General features: G+C 38.9%; 1 protein-coding gene across 2 annotated transcripts in view; it reads left to right on the top strand.

The window, feature by feature from the left end:
• The window catches only part of cntnap5a (contactin associated protein family member 5a), a 138429-nt gene that overhangs the window by 86479 nt on the left and 34736 nt on the right, over positions 1–17214 (top strand). For both annotated transcript variants that reach the window (XM_017470359.3, XM_017470358.3), the window contains exons 6-10: positions 807–991; positions 2082–2225; positions 3919–4192; positions 5826–5969; positions 15158–15329. In XM_017470359.3, coding sequence (XP_017325848.1) covers positions 807–991; positions 2082–2225; positions 3919–4192; positions 5826–5969; positions 15158–15329 — 919 coding nt within the window. The remainder of the gene's footprint in view (positions 1–806; positions 992–2081; positions 2226–3918; positions 4193–5825; positions 5970–15157; positions 15330–17214) is intronic.

The raw sequence follows: 17214 nt of genomic DNA, 5'->3' as shown, positions 1-17214 counted from the left end.
AGATTTCAGATTTCATATGGGGATTGTCCGAAGTAGCCTAATTGTATAAAAAGCAAATTTTAGTTCAAAAACCTGATTCTGGGCTGTTTTGGTTGCTGTTTTCATAGTTTTTCTCAATCAAATAAAGTCTCAGCTTTCATGCTGTGTCAATATTGTTGTGAAATTTAGACAGCAAATATAGATTTGCAGCTCTCAAAAGAGCTAATGCATCTGCTACTTTTGAGGACAAGCTGCAATTAGCTGTGGGTCGAGAGAGATATGTGTCTATCATTACTCTTTGCTGGGAATAAAGTGTGAATGTTACCTTATGTCTTAATAAATATTCTCAAAATTTAAATATTGTCTAAAAGTGTTGTGCAATCTTTAGGGATTTTTTTTGTCTTTTTTCCCCTCTAAAACAAGATTTGATGAACCTCAATGAGCACCTTTTTAATTGTAATATTTGGGTAACAAGGATAATATTGGTATAAATGGAAATCTCTATACCACAACATTCAAAGTCACATATAAATTTGTTTTAATTATTATTATTATTCATTCCTTATTAATGAGTATTATCTGAGTATAATGTTCTATTTGTTTTGATAACTAACTAGTAGAAATGATAATGATTTAATCAATTATTTGTTTGCTTTGTTTGTGTTAGTTCCTGCTACTCTTCTTGTCCTCTATGTCTAAATTCGACCTTATTCTAACTCGCACTTGAAGACATTTATCCTCTCACTGTACCACCCACATATTAACCCTGTTTGAGGAAAATTCTGAACCTGTGGTGCCCTGTTTTTCCCGCCATCTCTCTGTGCCAGATGATACCCGGGTCAGGTCAAGCAGCGGCCGTATGGTGGTCACACTGGGCAGTCTGCTCGATGACCAGCACTGGCACTCAGTGCTCATCGAGCGCTTTAATAAGCAGGTCAACTTCACCTTGGACCGACAAACACAGCACTTCAGGACCAAAGGGGATGGAGACTCTCTGGAGGTTGACTATGAGGTAGCTTTCCTTGACCTTTGCCTTCTTATCACTGTACAAGTGAAACCACTGTTGATGTCAAAAAAAGAGCAAACGGCTCTTTTGTTGTTGTCTGAACACTATCTACAGGAGAGCTGAATAACTACAGTTAAGTGCAAAAGTGTGGCTATCCTTTGGGGAAAAAAACGAATTTATATATATATATATATATATATATATATATATATATATATATATATATATATATATATATATATATATATATAAACATTGAAAAACGCAGAATAAAAAGAAAAAAAATATCTGAACAAAAAAAAGAAGAATTTTAAGTATTAAGTACAAAATGTTTTATATAGAACCTGCTACTTCCAGTTTGAAATACAATTTGCAATAAAAAACATAAATAAAAATTTTAAAATAAAGCTCAGACTTAAATACAAATATCAATGATTAGATGATGAAAAAAAAAAGCATGGCAATAGCATGGTATACAATTAAGGAGTACCAAACCGATGAACACAACAGGACAATGAAGGTGTCCTAAAGGTGTCAAAAACAAAAAACAAAACAAAAGCACATGACTCTTGTTGCTATGGGAACCACAATGCAAACAGGGAATATGTGAAATAAATGTTTAATCATAATGTGCTTTTGCCTTCTGTTGCTTTAGTTGTAATATTCAGACTCCTCTAGCAAAACACACAGATGTTGTTGGCATATCTATTTCATCTCTGCCAGGTTGCTTGGCAATTTGTAGTCTATACTCTGTAGTTCTTCTTGATTATCATTTGTAAACTCTGTAAAATGTCATACATGGCTTTCTTCAAATCACGTCTGGATGCTGACAATCACAGCAAAAATTCTCCAAAAAAAACTATTTTTATTTCACTTCAAGGTCTGGGTTCTCCTTAATCTTTGTAATTCTAATTTTCATTTTTAAAAATGGAGGATGCAACATTTTCTCACAGCTGTGAGTAAGGACAAAAGATAATCTTTAAATTGTGTTTATTTGCTTAACAGATAAAACAGAGTTATACACAGAATATACTGCACAATGTACACCTAAAATAAAATTGGGCTGACTTTAGATTTTTTTTAACTGTTCTCAAAGCTCAGTTTTGGTGGGATCCCACTCCCGGGAAAGCCTGGAACGTTCCTTAGACGAAACTTTCACGGCTGTGTGGAGAATCTCTACTACAACGGAGTGAACGTCATCGATCTCGCCAAGCGACGCAAGCCTCAAATATACACTGTGGTAAGGCTACTTGTCATAATGCATAATGTTCTAGCTTGTTCAAAGCAAAGAGTGGTGTTTAAGCATGGAGGAATTTGAATATATGAATATGATGTGAACGATTCCTTGTAGCTGAAGGTGGAGAAATAAGAACACCAGTATAATTTTCACCATCACAGCTAACAATTACGTTAGATTTGGTGCGAGTACAAAGAGAAGGATTCTTCTTATTAAGTTAATTGTTCGTATTTTCGGAGCAATTTCTGAAATGTCTTTTACATTGCTCGATCCCATTTACTTCCTTTGATGTAAAGGAAGTAAAGGAACTTTAACAATAGCTTGTTCACCATACAGTCATATTCATACAGTAATTATCCTGTACTGTCAATCAAGAGAACATCTAAACTGTCCCTCTGGCGTTCTGATAAACTAACAAGCTAGTTAAGCCATTTTCAAACATAAAGAGAGAGAGAGAGAGAGAGAGAGAGAGAGAGAGAGAGAGAGAGAGAGAGAGTAAAAAGGTGGTCAAATTGGCGGATCTTGTGCGCGAGCAGGTCCTTCAAAGTTGTAGTTCACTGATCTGGGATCAATGAGGGACCGGTAACCTTTTCACGCTTACGTGAGCTTGTGTCCTGCGGATGTGCTCTCAGCAGAGCAATGCTGCTGACATTTATCCAGACCACCTGCTCTTCTGTGTGGTTCCCTCCTTCTGACTCAACCCTTTCCTCTTTCTTTCACTCATTCCCTTTTTTCCGTCTCTTCTCCAGCTCTTATGATCATCTCACCTGGCTTCTGTCTAGGACTCTTGGACCACTGTGGCTTCATTGTAGTTTCACTCTACCAAATGGTTTAGATATTTTAACTATTACATTTTTGGCAAAGTCTTTAGACACAAAATGATTTTCCACATGGATAATACAGTATGTGCATAATATAAACAGTTAGCAAGAAAAACCAATGAGTACCAGCCTGAACACAGCAGTTTTTTTCATAAGATGCTGCTTTTTGTAAACAACAGTATTTTCACCTGAAAAAAACAACATTATTGGCATCCGTAAGAAATGTTTAATGTTAAAATAGACACAAATTAGCGTCCTTGTAAGAAACAAGGACGAGAATGGGTCATTGCTCGCATCATTTTGTCATCCATAACCATGACCAAATAGCTTAAAACACAAAGTAGTGAAATGGTTGCTGTCCTGCACAGTCAGAAATACACATTTAGAATTAATTGATTTCATTTATAACTTTTTATAAGGGCCACAATTAAAAAAAAAAGTCTGTAGCTCTGGAAAAGTATGTGTATTTCGCCCAAGGATATTTCATCCCAATATTTGACTGCCTCTACCTGATGGTTAAGACTTGGCCATAGATGGATGTTTAAACAAGACTCCAAAACAGTGTTTTACATTAAATACAATAATATTTATAATAATAAATATAATACTTTTTATTGTGCCAATCTGTTTTGTCTCAAAATATCATTAATGTTACGTGTAGTTTTCTTCTTCTTCTTCTTCTTCTTCTTCTTTTTCTTCTTCTTCTTCTTCTTCTTGTGAGCAAAATTCTAAACATACCTGAAAGCAGGTTTCAGTAAAACATCACTAAAATTATTTATGGACAAAAATATGGCTGACTTTCAGCCCTGGTGTCCTTTTGCCATTCCCTGTTGGCATGTAATCTGACATGCGACTTGGCTCTCTTTCTGATTCAGGGAAATGTGACCTTCTCGTGCTCAGAGCCGCAGCTGGTAGCCGTTACCTTCCTGAGCTCGAGCAGCAGCTTCCTGTCCTTTCCAGCTCCTGCTCCCTCTCCAGATGGGCTCTCAGTCCGCCTGCAGTTCCGAACCTGGAATCCCGATGCCCTGCTGCTGTCCAGTCGACTGGCATCAGACCTGGAACAGCATTACCTGTTACTGCATATCAGCAGCGGCCGCCTCCGCCTCACGCACCACACTTCAGACCTTAAAACACTGGAAGTGTCCATTGGTAAGGAAATAACTTAATTACTGTCACAATGATTTAATTAGTCTGGAAATTAATCTTTTTATTTTCAGATTTGGCCTTTATAGGATTGTTTTCTGTTGGTTTTTTTTTTTTTGTTTGTTTTTTCCTGACCAAGATACTTTATACATTTATCTCAATTCCTTTAGTAGACATTAAAAATTAACTTGTAAAAAATCTATATTTCAGAATATAAATATCAATTTTGGCCTCAAACTGACTGTTAAATGAAGGTGTAAAAAATATATAACTAAATATATATTTTTCTAAAAGTCTCATTTACACTCTCATGTTTACTCACACATCTTCCCCCCAAAAATACTTTTAGTGTCTATTTCCATAAATATTAATTATATTGTGCATAACTGATTGATGTGGATATAATGGGTATAATATAAACAGCTTATAATTTGTTTTACTGTGGAATCATTCATTACTAAGCAGTAAACAGAACAGAACAATTAGAAAATGCTTTCTGTTTTCACAAAATACTTTTTTCCCCTTTAAGGCAGAATAAAGAGCTTCAAATTGCATGAAACAAGATCAAATTTAGCACTTGCTGGTTTGCTTATTAGAATAATGCAAATTGCCTGTCACTTTGGTTGACATTGGCTTTGTGGAGGCTGAACACGTTCAAACGTGGGGGGATTTTAATATTAAACAATCTACGAACTGACATCGAAACCGTCAATGAGATTAAACAGCGCTGGTGCTCCTCTTAACCTCACATGCCCTAGCTCTGAGGCAGCCTAATTGAAAAAAACCTCTCGGCCTTGCCAATCATACTTGCACAAGGATCAGAAGTATAAATACCCCTTTTTAATTTCAGAACTCCTTCTCAAACACTACCTAAATCTCTGCAAGTGCCATCATGGCTGTACTTTATTGGCATGTAAAAAGAGCAAATCACGTGCCTCATGGCTTATCAGTCAGTTCACAAACCCAGGCAGAATCCTGTTTTTTTTTTTTTTTTGTCTTTCTCTTCCTAAGATGAATGTGCGAAATATATGGTCATGGCAGCCTAGCCAAACAGGATTAGCCTGTCGCACGCACTTATACAGACAGACAGCTGCATATTTCAACCCAGCGGTGAAGCACAGAGCTTTCATAAAAATAAATAAATAAATAGATAGATAGATAGAAACCTCTCCATCTGTTGCCTTTTCCGGGGCTCATCAGATTTTCGTTACTTTTTTTGTGGCGTCATGGGAATTTTTACCAAAATGCAGAGCTCTGTAATTATGGTCAACAGGAAATGGAGGTATGGTGAGCATGATCTTAGTAAAGGCCCGACTGAGTGATCAAATTTGAGCACTAAGCAGATGGCTGGCATAGAGGGGACCATCGGCTCACAGCGGCCACACACAGCTTGTGCGCCCTTCATGTGTAATGGCTGAACTTAATTAAATCAAATTGCACACAGGTTTTTTTTTTTTTTTTTTTTTTTTTTTTTATGAGGGGGTGGGGGTGTGGAGGGGGTATGTTGTTGATTTTGTTTAATTATTAGTCAATCTGATACACTTTAGACTTCTAATAAAAAAATATCAATATATGCTAGTGCATATTTGGAAATAATGGTGAATCAGTAAGGCACTTAACAAGTATATACTATTTGCAGGACAAAGGGTGAATGATGGTCTCTGGCACTCAGTGAGTCTCAGCACCAGAGGTCTGCAGATCATCATGACGCTGGATAACGAACCAGCTTCCACCATTCAGCTAGAGGACTACCTGGAACCAAGGGACAGTTACTACTTTGGGGGTAAGAAAAAAATAATGACTAAAAATAAAATCTTGAATGATCTTGGTAATGGACTCTGCAGACTGGCTTTCACTTATTGATAGCATTCCACATTTTAAATACTCTTTTAAGGTCTATACAACACATCACGTAAAAATTCTCAGCTGTAAATAAAATATTTTCAATCAATATGTAAGAAATTAGTGGAATACATTAGTTTTTGATAAATGTTTGTGATTGTTGGCTCTTTTCTTAGACTATTTGGTGCATTATTGTTTTGTCAATGCACAATTATATTCACATTTTTTGTTTATTTCTTTATAATTGAAGAAAAATGTAGCAATGCAGAAACTACATTAGGTAATGCTTCATTATAAGGTTCACAATTAAGCAAACATTTAATATATAATTGAAGCTTTTATAAGGTTGAGATAATACATACATCAGGAAATAATACTTAAATAATAGTTACGTAATTGTTAACTAATGCTTAACTAATAGTTAAGTAATAGTTAACTAACAGTTAAGTTTCAACATCTTATTAACTAATTGTGTTAATTAAAATAATTCCTTGTGCAGTATTAATAAAGATTATTTACATTATGAATGATGTACAATGTAAATCCACACCCCTTTCTTTCCAGCACTCATAATCCTAAACTAAACCCTAATATGCTGTTTAAATATATTGTTAAATCTCACCAGTGGTATGGAGCATAAATTCAAAACTACATTTGTTAACATGTACTGTAGTCTTTACCGTGTAAATGATCTTTATTAATTCTTCATCATGATATTAATTAACAGAGTGAGTCAACAACATGTGAATACTTAACTATTACCATTATTATATGACTCAGTTAGCAGTTAACAGAAACAGGGATATGGCGCAACCAAAAACTGCAGCACAGATACACCACAAAAGCAATACAGTGGGGCATTAAATATCACAGCTGCAATGTTCTCTGAAAAACTACAGAGATATAAGGAAAAATAGAGAGAAAGGTCAACGGAGCCATAAAGCATTTGATAGTAAGTGCCACAAGACATCATCATCTGTAATCCTTTTCAAGAGGTAGGGAATATTTTTAGACGTAAATCAGATAAGTTTGTAATGCTGTATTTTTTTTCCCCCTTCAGACTGTCCCATGAAACGTCACTCTTATCAAATATCAAATGTTGTGCAAAATGCCTTACACAGAGTGATGCTTTACTCTGGGGTTTAGATTTTGAAAGGCACATTCTGGCATGTAAAGATCAAACTCTGAGACAGTGGTTATGAGAATATAAGAGTTTAAATTATAGCTGGTAAGAAATAAATCATTTAAAATATCTATTTTTTCAATGATAAATCATTGATCATTTCATCTTATCATTTCTGAAAGCAAATTATATGAAATAATAGGAATTATGGGTATTACTATAGTTTAAGTCCCATCCAGGGTGTTATCCTGCATTTTCTGAATATGAGTGAATGAGAAATTACTATCATTTTGTCAGTTTTTTGTAATACACTGTTTCTAGGCAAGCAATGTGTAGTTTGCTAAGTGGAGATTAATGATTAATTAATGATCAATTCATGAATATTGTATCAAATTTATATACACAAAATAGGATCCAAAAGTCTGAGAGCACTTGTGAAAATGATTTTATTTTGCATTCTTTTCTAAGTTCATACAACAATTTCCATTACAAATGATATCATTACCAAGGTGTCATATAAGAAACATCTCATGATAGGTAAAAGCAAAGAGCTATCCCAAGACCTTCGCAACCTTAACATATTGATCGGCTCAGATACAGACATATTTCAAGACTTCTGAATCCCCCATTAAGCACCATTGGGGCCATTATCCGCAATTGAAAGCAACATCACTCCATCATCAACTAGCCACACACAGGAGCTCGTCACAAGATTTCTGACCAGGGAGTCAGATGAATAGTCAGAACAGTAGCCCAAGAGCCAAGGACCACTCAGAAAGAACTCCAGAAACACTTGGAGGCAGCAGGTGCTGTCATCACAGAGAAAACAATAGGCAATGCACTCCATCTCCATGGCATCTATGAACGCTCAACCCGCAAGACATTACTTTAAAAAAGGCTCTTTTTAAAGTTTGCTACAACTCATTTGGACAAGCCTATGAAATGCTGGGAGAGTGTAGTCTGGTCAGACGAGAGCAAAATTGAACTTTCTGGTTGTCATACTACACACCATGTTTGGAGAAGAAATGGCACTGCACATCACCCTAAAAACACTATACCCACAGTGAAGTTTGAAGGTGGAAGCATCATGATGTGGGGATGTTTTTCATCGCATGGTACTGGCAGACTTCACGTAACTGAAGGAACAATTAATGGAGCCCTTTACCGGGAGATTCTTGAGAAGAATCTGCTGCCATCCACCAGGATGATGAAGATGAGACATGGATGGACCTCCCAGCAGGACAATGATCCAAAGCATACAGCAAAGGAAAATCTCAATTGATTTCAGAGAAAAAAAATCAAGGTTTTAGAATGGCCCAGTCAATCACCTGACTTAAAATTGATAAAATTGATCTTAAAAAAATCTTAAAAAAGATTTAAACACAATATGTTTAGAAGAATGGGCCAAAATCACACCTGAATACTGCGGCCGATTAATTTCATCATATAGGAAGTGGCTTGAAACTGTTATTACAAACAAAGATGTCTCCATTAAGTATTAAATAAATTTCAGTTAGCGTGTTCAATATTTTTTTTGTGTGTGTCATTCTGCTTTATTACACATAACTTTGTTTATGGACTTTAATGTTTGTATTTTTTTTATATGAGTGGATTTCTTGAGTTAATACCAATGTCTGGTGAAAATTTCATGTGAATAACCTCACTGGAAATATATTTACTCAATGTCATATCTCAGCCCAGCCACGACTCAGTTTCCCAGGAGGCACTGCTAACTACAAACATGGCCGCTGAGGACTACACATCCCACAAACGCATGCGCTCGCCTTCCCCTGAGTTCTAATCACACACACCTGCATCCCATTACAAACACACTCACACCACAGCATAAGAGAGACTTTGCGTAGTAATGTTCAGTTGACTTGTTTCTCTGAAATTCTCTAAGCCTTTTTCTCATGCATTTACTAAGTTACTTTTGACCAGTGTTTCCGTCCCCGACCTCGATTTCTGCCTAGCCTCGTTTTGTTTGTTTGCCTGATCGCCTGACCCTCGCCTGTTTATCGACCACAAACTTGTTTTTCCCCTTTGGATTATTCTGCCTGGATTCTGTCACCCATGACTGCTTCCGTCTCCACCCACGGTATGTGACAGATTACTTCGCCTTCCTATGGAAGCAGCGGGTGATCCGCTGTGGCGTCAAGCCATTGAAGGCCACAGTAGAATGATTAGTGACCAGAACCAGCAGCTAGCCAACCTGACTGTGCAGCTGGCTAGGTTAGTTCAAACTGCGCTGGTTGGTGCACCGACGCTTGCGCAGTTTCCTCCAATACCGGCTCCAGAGAAATATGCAGGGGATCTAGCATGCTGTCGGGGTTTTCTCCTCCAGTGCTCCCTGTTTTTCTCGAGCTACCCAGGGATGCTGGAGAGTCAGAGAATTACCCACTTCATGGAGCTGTTGACCGGGAGAGCTTTATTCTGGGCCACAGCTGAATGGGAGTAGGGAAGCAGTACCATCACCTCCCTGGAAAAGCTGACTGATCACTTTCGGATGGTCTTTGATCACTCTCCTGATAACGAGGAGACAGGGGAGGAACTGCTAACCCTAAATCAAGGTGCACGCTGCGTTGCGGATTATGCCTTAGAGTGTCGCACTGTCATGGCCATGAGTGGATGGAATGAGCCAGCTCTTAAGACTATGTTTCGCCAGGGATTGAACCCGGATATAACGACAGAGCTGGCCTGTCGCGACGACCAACTCACCCTCGATTCACTCATTAACCTGGCTATCCGCCTAGATCACCTGCTACAGAGCCGCCGCCCAGTACACAGCGAGGCTGCTGTTGCCGTGCAAAGTCTCCCCGCTGAACCCATGCAGCTGAGGCATGCGTGGCTCAACACGCAGGGGCGAGAGAGAGACAGCATCGCAAGTTTAATTGCTTCTACTGCAGTGAGGAGAGGCACCTTATCAGACAATGTCCTCTCAAGCAGCATTGCGACCTAGGAGATAGTGGAACAGCTAAATGACATCAGCCAGTGGTGAGTTCAGGTCCTTCAACCCAGATCGCATTTCAACCTGCATTTGTGTTACCTGTCGTAGTGGAATACTCAAGGTTGTCTTGTACCTGAGAAGCGCTGATTGACTCAGGAGCGGCGGGGAATTTCATCAATCAGAACACCGTACAGCAGTACAACATCCCCGTTCGCCCAATCATTCAACCCCGTAAGGTCCAGGCCATCAGTGGAGCCCCTATTGGGAACGGGTGCATCTCCCATTGTACAGAACCACTCATCCTCCATACCAGCTCGCTCCATCAGGATAACATAGTGTTTTACGTCACAGTGTCCGGCAGACATACAGTGATTCTAGGCCTCCCCTGGCTGGAACAACTCAACCCAGGTATTTCATGGACTAACAAAGAGATCACGCACTGGTCCACCCACTGCATAACACATTGCCTACAGACACCAGTGATCGCCCTAGCGGTCACCTCCATCGAAAGTCGGATAAAACCGCTACAGTCCACATTCCACCCAAATACCAGGACCTCAGCGAGGCATTTAGCAAGGAAAGGGCTAGTGGATTACCACCTCATCAGCCCTACAACTGTGCCGTAGATCTGCTTCCAGGAATTACGCCACCCCGAGGAAGGGTGTATCCATTGTCACAGACTGAGCAGAGAGCTATGGAGGAGTACATTCAGGAGGCACTGCAGCATGGTTACGTCAGACCATCTAGGTCCCCTGACTCCGCAGGATTTTCTTTGTGGACAAGAAGGGAGGAGGGCTCAGGCCATGCATCGACTACAGGGGTCTTAATCAGTGTTGTATCAAGTACCCTCTCCTGTTAGTAGCGGTCGCCCTAGAACAACACCATGCTGCCACCATCTTCACTAAACTGGACCTCTGCAGTGCATACAACCTGGTCTGGATCAGAGAGGGAGATGAGTGGAAGACGGGGTTCAGTACCACCTCAGGCCACTATGAATATCTGATAATGCTGTATGGGCTCTCTAATGCCCCCTCAGTCTTTCAGTGCCTAATAAATGACGTCCTAAGGGACATGCTGGGACGTACCATGATCACGTACATCGACGACATCTTGATCTATTCCAGTTCCCAGGAGGAGCATGTCCACCATGTCCCGAAGGTCCTACAGAGACTACTCAAGCACCAGCTTTATGTCAAAGCCGAAAAATGTGAATTCCATAAGGACACCATCTCGTTTCTGGTATACATCATCAGCCCTGAGGGGGTTACCATGGACCAAGGTAAAGTGCAAGCAGTGGTAGAATGGCCCACTCCAGTAACCGTGAAGGAGCTACAGAGATTCCTGTGTTTTGCAAACTTCTACAGGCAGTTCATCAGAGACTTCAGCTCCATAGCACACCCTTTGACGTCTCTGCTGAGAGGAAAGCCCAAATGCCTGCCCTGGAATCCAGCTGCCCAAGCAGCACTAGAGCAACTCAAGAAGGCCTTCACAATCGCTCCCATCGTCAAACACCCAGACCCGTCCAAGCCGTTCGTGGTGGAGGTCGATGCATCCGAGACTGGTGTTGGAGCCGTCCTCTCACATTTACAAAATTACTTTTGACCAGTGTTTCCGTCCCCGACCTCAATTTCTGCCTAGCCTCATTTTGTTTGTTTGCCTGATTTGTTATTGCTCCGAGATTAACTCAGATGCATGTCCCTGACTCACTGTGTAGACTAAGCAGATTTTTTATTTCAACTCTGGTTTACAACTGCCACCTACTTGATGGCTTTTAAAAAGCACAGATCTCTTAACTGAGTCGTAATATCACACACATCTCCATTAATAGACGTTCCTTGAATCAGAAACACAGTGGCATGAGCACAAGACAAGCAAACAATTCTCTGGGGCCCTGAGTATTAAGTGGGACCCCTGAAGACTGATCACTTAAGTCTATGGAAATGTCAGATGTTAAAAATCTGACACAATATAACACCATTTATTTGAGCACTTATTCTAAACTCATGGTTTTGGGGCATAATTACCTACAGGCCTAGAACCTGTATTAGTGAAGGTGCTTAAAAAGACTTTGTTATTGCATTATATTGTACAACTTCACTGTAAAATAAATGTCATTAGTGTTTATTTAATAAGACGTTAATAAGAGTAACTCGTTGCCAAAGAACAGATGTTGAATATTGAAATGTGGGAATGCATCTAAATCCTTAATGGGCAAAATCATGAGAAAAAATGAAGAACAAATAAAAAAAAAAATAGAGAAACTCATCATGTTTATGACACCTGTTATTGTATTTCATGTGCACATTCTCAGTCACTGGTCATGTCATATTATCCATGTGTCAATGATGCATCTACAATATGGGCTAGAAAGAAAGTCTCACCCGGTCTATGTATTTTTACTTATGATAATTCACTTTGAGTCATTTGTTAATGTGTTTTAGTGTTTTATGTATTTTCTTCCTTGAAAGAGAGGGAGGGCTTAGCCTGGCTAGTCCAGTTATATCAGCTGGCGCTGCATGGACCCTTACAGAGAATGATGGATGTGCTACTGTATATACAGTATAAGTGAGTGTTTACCCCAGCCATTCTGAGGGGTATAACTACCTGGTCATTACAAAACCACAGTAAAGAGAGGGAGAGGGAGGGAACATGTACATGTCTGATAGAGCAAACATGTACTATAACCCTCTTTAACCCAATGATAACCATGTAAATCATGTCCTTTATGTTATACAAAGGCATTTTTATTGTATTGATTGACTCAATAAAATATTCAATATTGAATATCTCATTGAGTCGATCAATACAATCAAAAATTCTTTGCACCAAAAAAGAGGAAATCCATTCTATAGCCTTCAGTTTTGTTAAAAATGTTATGAGAATAGCTGTCATTGCTTATCTGACTTTAAAACTCTTACATAGAGAGCCATCACTGCTTTCTACAGGGTGTTATTTCAGGAATGGATTATCAGGTCACCCGTAAATGTTGATGCAGGACTTTCTGCTTACAGATATGCAACATGAGCGAAAAGAAAGTACAAGAAAATTGGGGTATTCGAGGCATCTGATACTGAGAATGATTTTTGGTAATGACAGGCCATGAATTGATTGATGTGCTTATGTATTGATATTGCTTAATGTAAAACTGACTGCATATGAATGCTATAATTAAAATGCACATTAGTAAGAATTCAAGGTGATTGGACTTGTTTTATCATCTTTATCAGTCCTATTGGTGTTGGGAAAATTCCTTGGCATTTATATCTCTATGTGTGATTCACACCTGTGACGTCACAACAGACTAATCTGGACGTGTGAATTGGTGTGAAACTGCCGTGGGATATGTGTTGAGATGGTGGCTTGTTTCAGCTTGACCTACTTTAGGCCCCTTTCAAACTATCTGCCTTCGATGTTAAAAATGTGGACATATCGTCCTTGAAAGTGTGTCCTTTGACATCCCTTAGATGTAGGTAGTTTTGACTTGAGGCAATAACTGTACTGTATATTATGGGGTCATGTGCTTATAGAACAAATGTTTTGTCTCAAGTGTACAGTTTTCTTGTTGAATATATGAAGTTTCTCTGCTTATGTTTTAGATTATGGTATGTGCATAGGTTTTTGTCTTAGGCTCCATCCATGTGTCCATCTGTATCTGTTTAGTGCTCCAAATATAAATATCTGTATCTGTATATCTGTATTCATTTTTAAATTTGAATCAGAAGTGGATGTGATCTAGACCAGAAGTGGAATCTACCGCACTTTTTTCATTTTTTACTAAACTGTGGAGAATGATAATTTAAATACGATGGAAACATACAAGGAACACACAGGTTAATATTTTTTTAATGAATTAAATGATTAATTATTGGAGACCTTAGTAAAGATTTGCTGCCCTGTGCACAGTGATGGCACTATTTCTTTTTTGTTTGTTTCTATAGAAACAGGAAATAGAAATATTATTTTATTTTGGAGCTCAGCAAGGCAAATCATGTGCATCCTGTTTGTAGAATGTTAATGAACATGGTCTTTGTCCAACAAGGAGGGTTGCCAGGGTCATGCCATTGGGAAACAAACTTGCTGGCGGAAAAAGAAAGCCCAGTTTCCATAGACAAACAGCTATAGCAAACAAGGGGAAAGTGTAGGTACAGACAATGTACCTACAATGTACCAACCAATTTCTGTTTTAAGAAATATTGCAAATATTATGAGAGGGATATAAGGAGTGGGCAATATCCATGTAGTGTAAATACAGGAAATCAAAATGTATCAAGCCATTTTTGCATAGACTTAGGTTGGTTGGGAATTTGGATAAGACCTGGCAACCCTGCCTGCCAGCTTCTTACTCAGGTCTTTTGAGTTTGCATGAAAGTAAAAACTTTTGCACACACTGGTCATACATAGGATGGCACTGTGATGCCAGTGTTTTCAAAAACATTTTTCCCATCCATACAAAAATGTTGTCAATTGAGTTTTCTCCACCTTGGAGGGCATAGACGGCAGGCCAAAAGACAGAGACAAAAGCTATGTTTCTGAAAATAGCTGTATACATGTGGACATGGCCTTAATGTGTTGTTGAGTTTGAAATGTACCCAATTTTAATGCTTGTTAAAAATCGTCCTATGTTCCTAGGATACTCCAGCCAAATAGGTTGTAATGATTCTGTCACGTCTGCTCCATTTCTTCCTTCTGCCCGTCAGCCTGGTATTCCTCCTGGACTTTGTTATGGCAATAGCCTTATCTGGGTGGCCACACGTCTGCATTGAGTGGGATGTTTTACAGACCAGGAACAGACCAATCAAAACAGATGCAAATTATGCCAGTTGACTGTTTTTGGAAGTGAACAAGTGAAAAACCAGAAGCATCTGATTGCCTGAAGCATTGATAGAGATGTACAATCATGAAGCAGAAACACAAAAACATCCAACTGCTCTTTTTACTCCACTCCCAAATCTTTTACTGCAATTACTGCTATAATGCACTCAGGACTCTTGATGGAATTGCCATTATCTCTCTCTCTCTCTCTCTCTCTCTGTCTCTCTCTCTTACACATTTCTCTCAGGTTGTCCGGTGTCTCAAAATGGCTCTGGCTGTATGAACACTGTAATGGCCTTCCAGGGGTGCATGCGCCTCATCCTCATCAACAACCAACCTGTGGACCTAATGTACATCCAACAAGGGATTGTAGGAAGCTGGAATCAAATAGAGTTTGACATCTGTGGCATTCAGGACAGGTATACAGTCATAGGGGGTTTACCCTTTCCCTCTTTTTTTTTAATTTTTAAATGCCGGAAATGTGTATATTTGCCTATGTCTGTGTCCAATTACCCAATAATAGGAAAAAAACAATCATATAAAATGTGAAGGTGCACAGCAAAACAATGGGTTTTTTTAATGGCTTTTTTAAATGGTTTTTCCTCCTGGTACTCTGGTTTACTCCTCCAGTCCAAAGACATGCGTTGTAGGCTGATCAAGACATTTCCAAATTGTCTGTAATGTGTGTGAGTGTTTGGGTGCGATTGTGCCCTGTAATGGGTTGGCTCCCTGTCCAGGGTGTCCCCTGCCTTGCTCCCCTGCTCCCCTGGAATAGGCCCCAGGCTCCCTGTGACCCTGTGTAGGTTAAGGATGAATGTGAACCCTTCTAGAACTGTTAGAACCTGTTATCACCAATAATCTCTACCAAACATTTTCTACTACTGCTGATCAGACGTACGCACCACTGAGGAGGAATTTTAGCTCATTCCTCATATATATGGAATTTAGTGCATGAACAGCCCTCAGGTCTCACTAGGGTTAAGCTAGGGGTCTTCGGTTTTATCCACAAAGAACCAATGTGGCTGTAAGTTTCATTCCAGCCAAACAAGAGTCACACCCGAGTCCACCTGCTTAATAAGTCTATCTTGATCTTAAATTAACTATTAGGTTTTGTTCCTATTTTGTTGGAATGAAAGCCTGCAGCCACCCCAGCTATGGTGGATAAGATTGAAGTGGTCTGCTTCAGGCAGTAGACCACTACCTTGACATTCTCTGTAAATATTTCTGAATAAATCATTGTTGCCTTAATTATCACAAACAAAGTAGCCCCATACCATGATGCCGCTGCCACCATGCTTTACATTTGGGATGATTTATTTTGTCTCATTTATCCACAGAAAATTGTATCAGAAATGTTGCTGAACATCCAGATAGTCTTTTGCCAACTGAAATATGATGCAATGTTTGTTTGTTTGTTTTTTCCTCTAAAAGAACAGAGTTTTTCTTTATGGTGTCTCTTCATGAACACCATATCTATGCTGTTACTTGGGTTCTTGGGTTACTTGGGTTCTTTTTTCACCATTTTTGGCATTGCTTGCTGTGCTCGTGGTATGATCTTTGCTGCAGTAGGTCCTTTGCAATGTGTCTTGATCAGGCAATCATGGTTCATGTTAACATATCTCCCTTGAGAAGAGCAGATTGTACCAGTAATCAGACTGTGTGTTAGTTTTATATGGTATGGCAACTTTACTGCCAGACCTCCAATCTCATCTTATTAATTAGAGCACCTGGCTTCGATTAGCACTTGAAGAAGCTGTTAGCCCAGAGGTAAAATATTTTTTTCAAACCTAGACTGCGAAGTTTAAAATGTGCAGTCATCCATTCTGAAGTGATGAACACCACATAAAGCACTTTATAAAATGATGTTCAAGTCATCAAATAATACATTTTTAATACCATAGTTAATGTTTTGAGGTTAAGAAGAAGAAGAATATTTCAGCTGTGCTGTACAGTAGTTTTGCAAACTGGTAGATAAATGCATTTTTTTTTTCATATTTCAAAAAGAGTCACCTTTGATATACACAGCCTTTGTTTGCAACATAATAATTGAAGTCTGTATTAATGTGGCATGATTTTACTGATACATCAGTAAAACCGTTACACTTAAGCCATTGTTCAGCCCATGGAAATCTTTCCCCATTATGGTGCTTAGCAACTAAACCTTACTGTTAGTAGTTTATTGTTTATTGTGAATTTTAGTTGCATATTCGTGTCACATTATGTCTAAGCACACCATTTCCTGTGATAAAATAAAAAATAAGATGAAGTTTCATAGCAAATGTTGTTACTAAATGATTTGTAAAA

Source organism: Ictalurus punctatus, chromosome 6, assembly GCF_001660625.3.
Source record: "Ictalurus punctatus breed USDA103 chromosome 6, Coco_2.0, whole genome shotgun sequence".
Classification (NCBI taxonomy): Eukaryota; Metazoa; Chordata; class Actinopteri; order Siluriformes; family Ictaluridae; genus Ictalurus; species Ictalurus punctatus.
The sequence above is the reverse complement of the archived record's forward strand: the minus strand, read 5'-3'. Positions and strand labels throughout refer to the sequence as shown.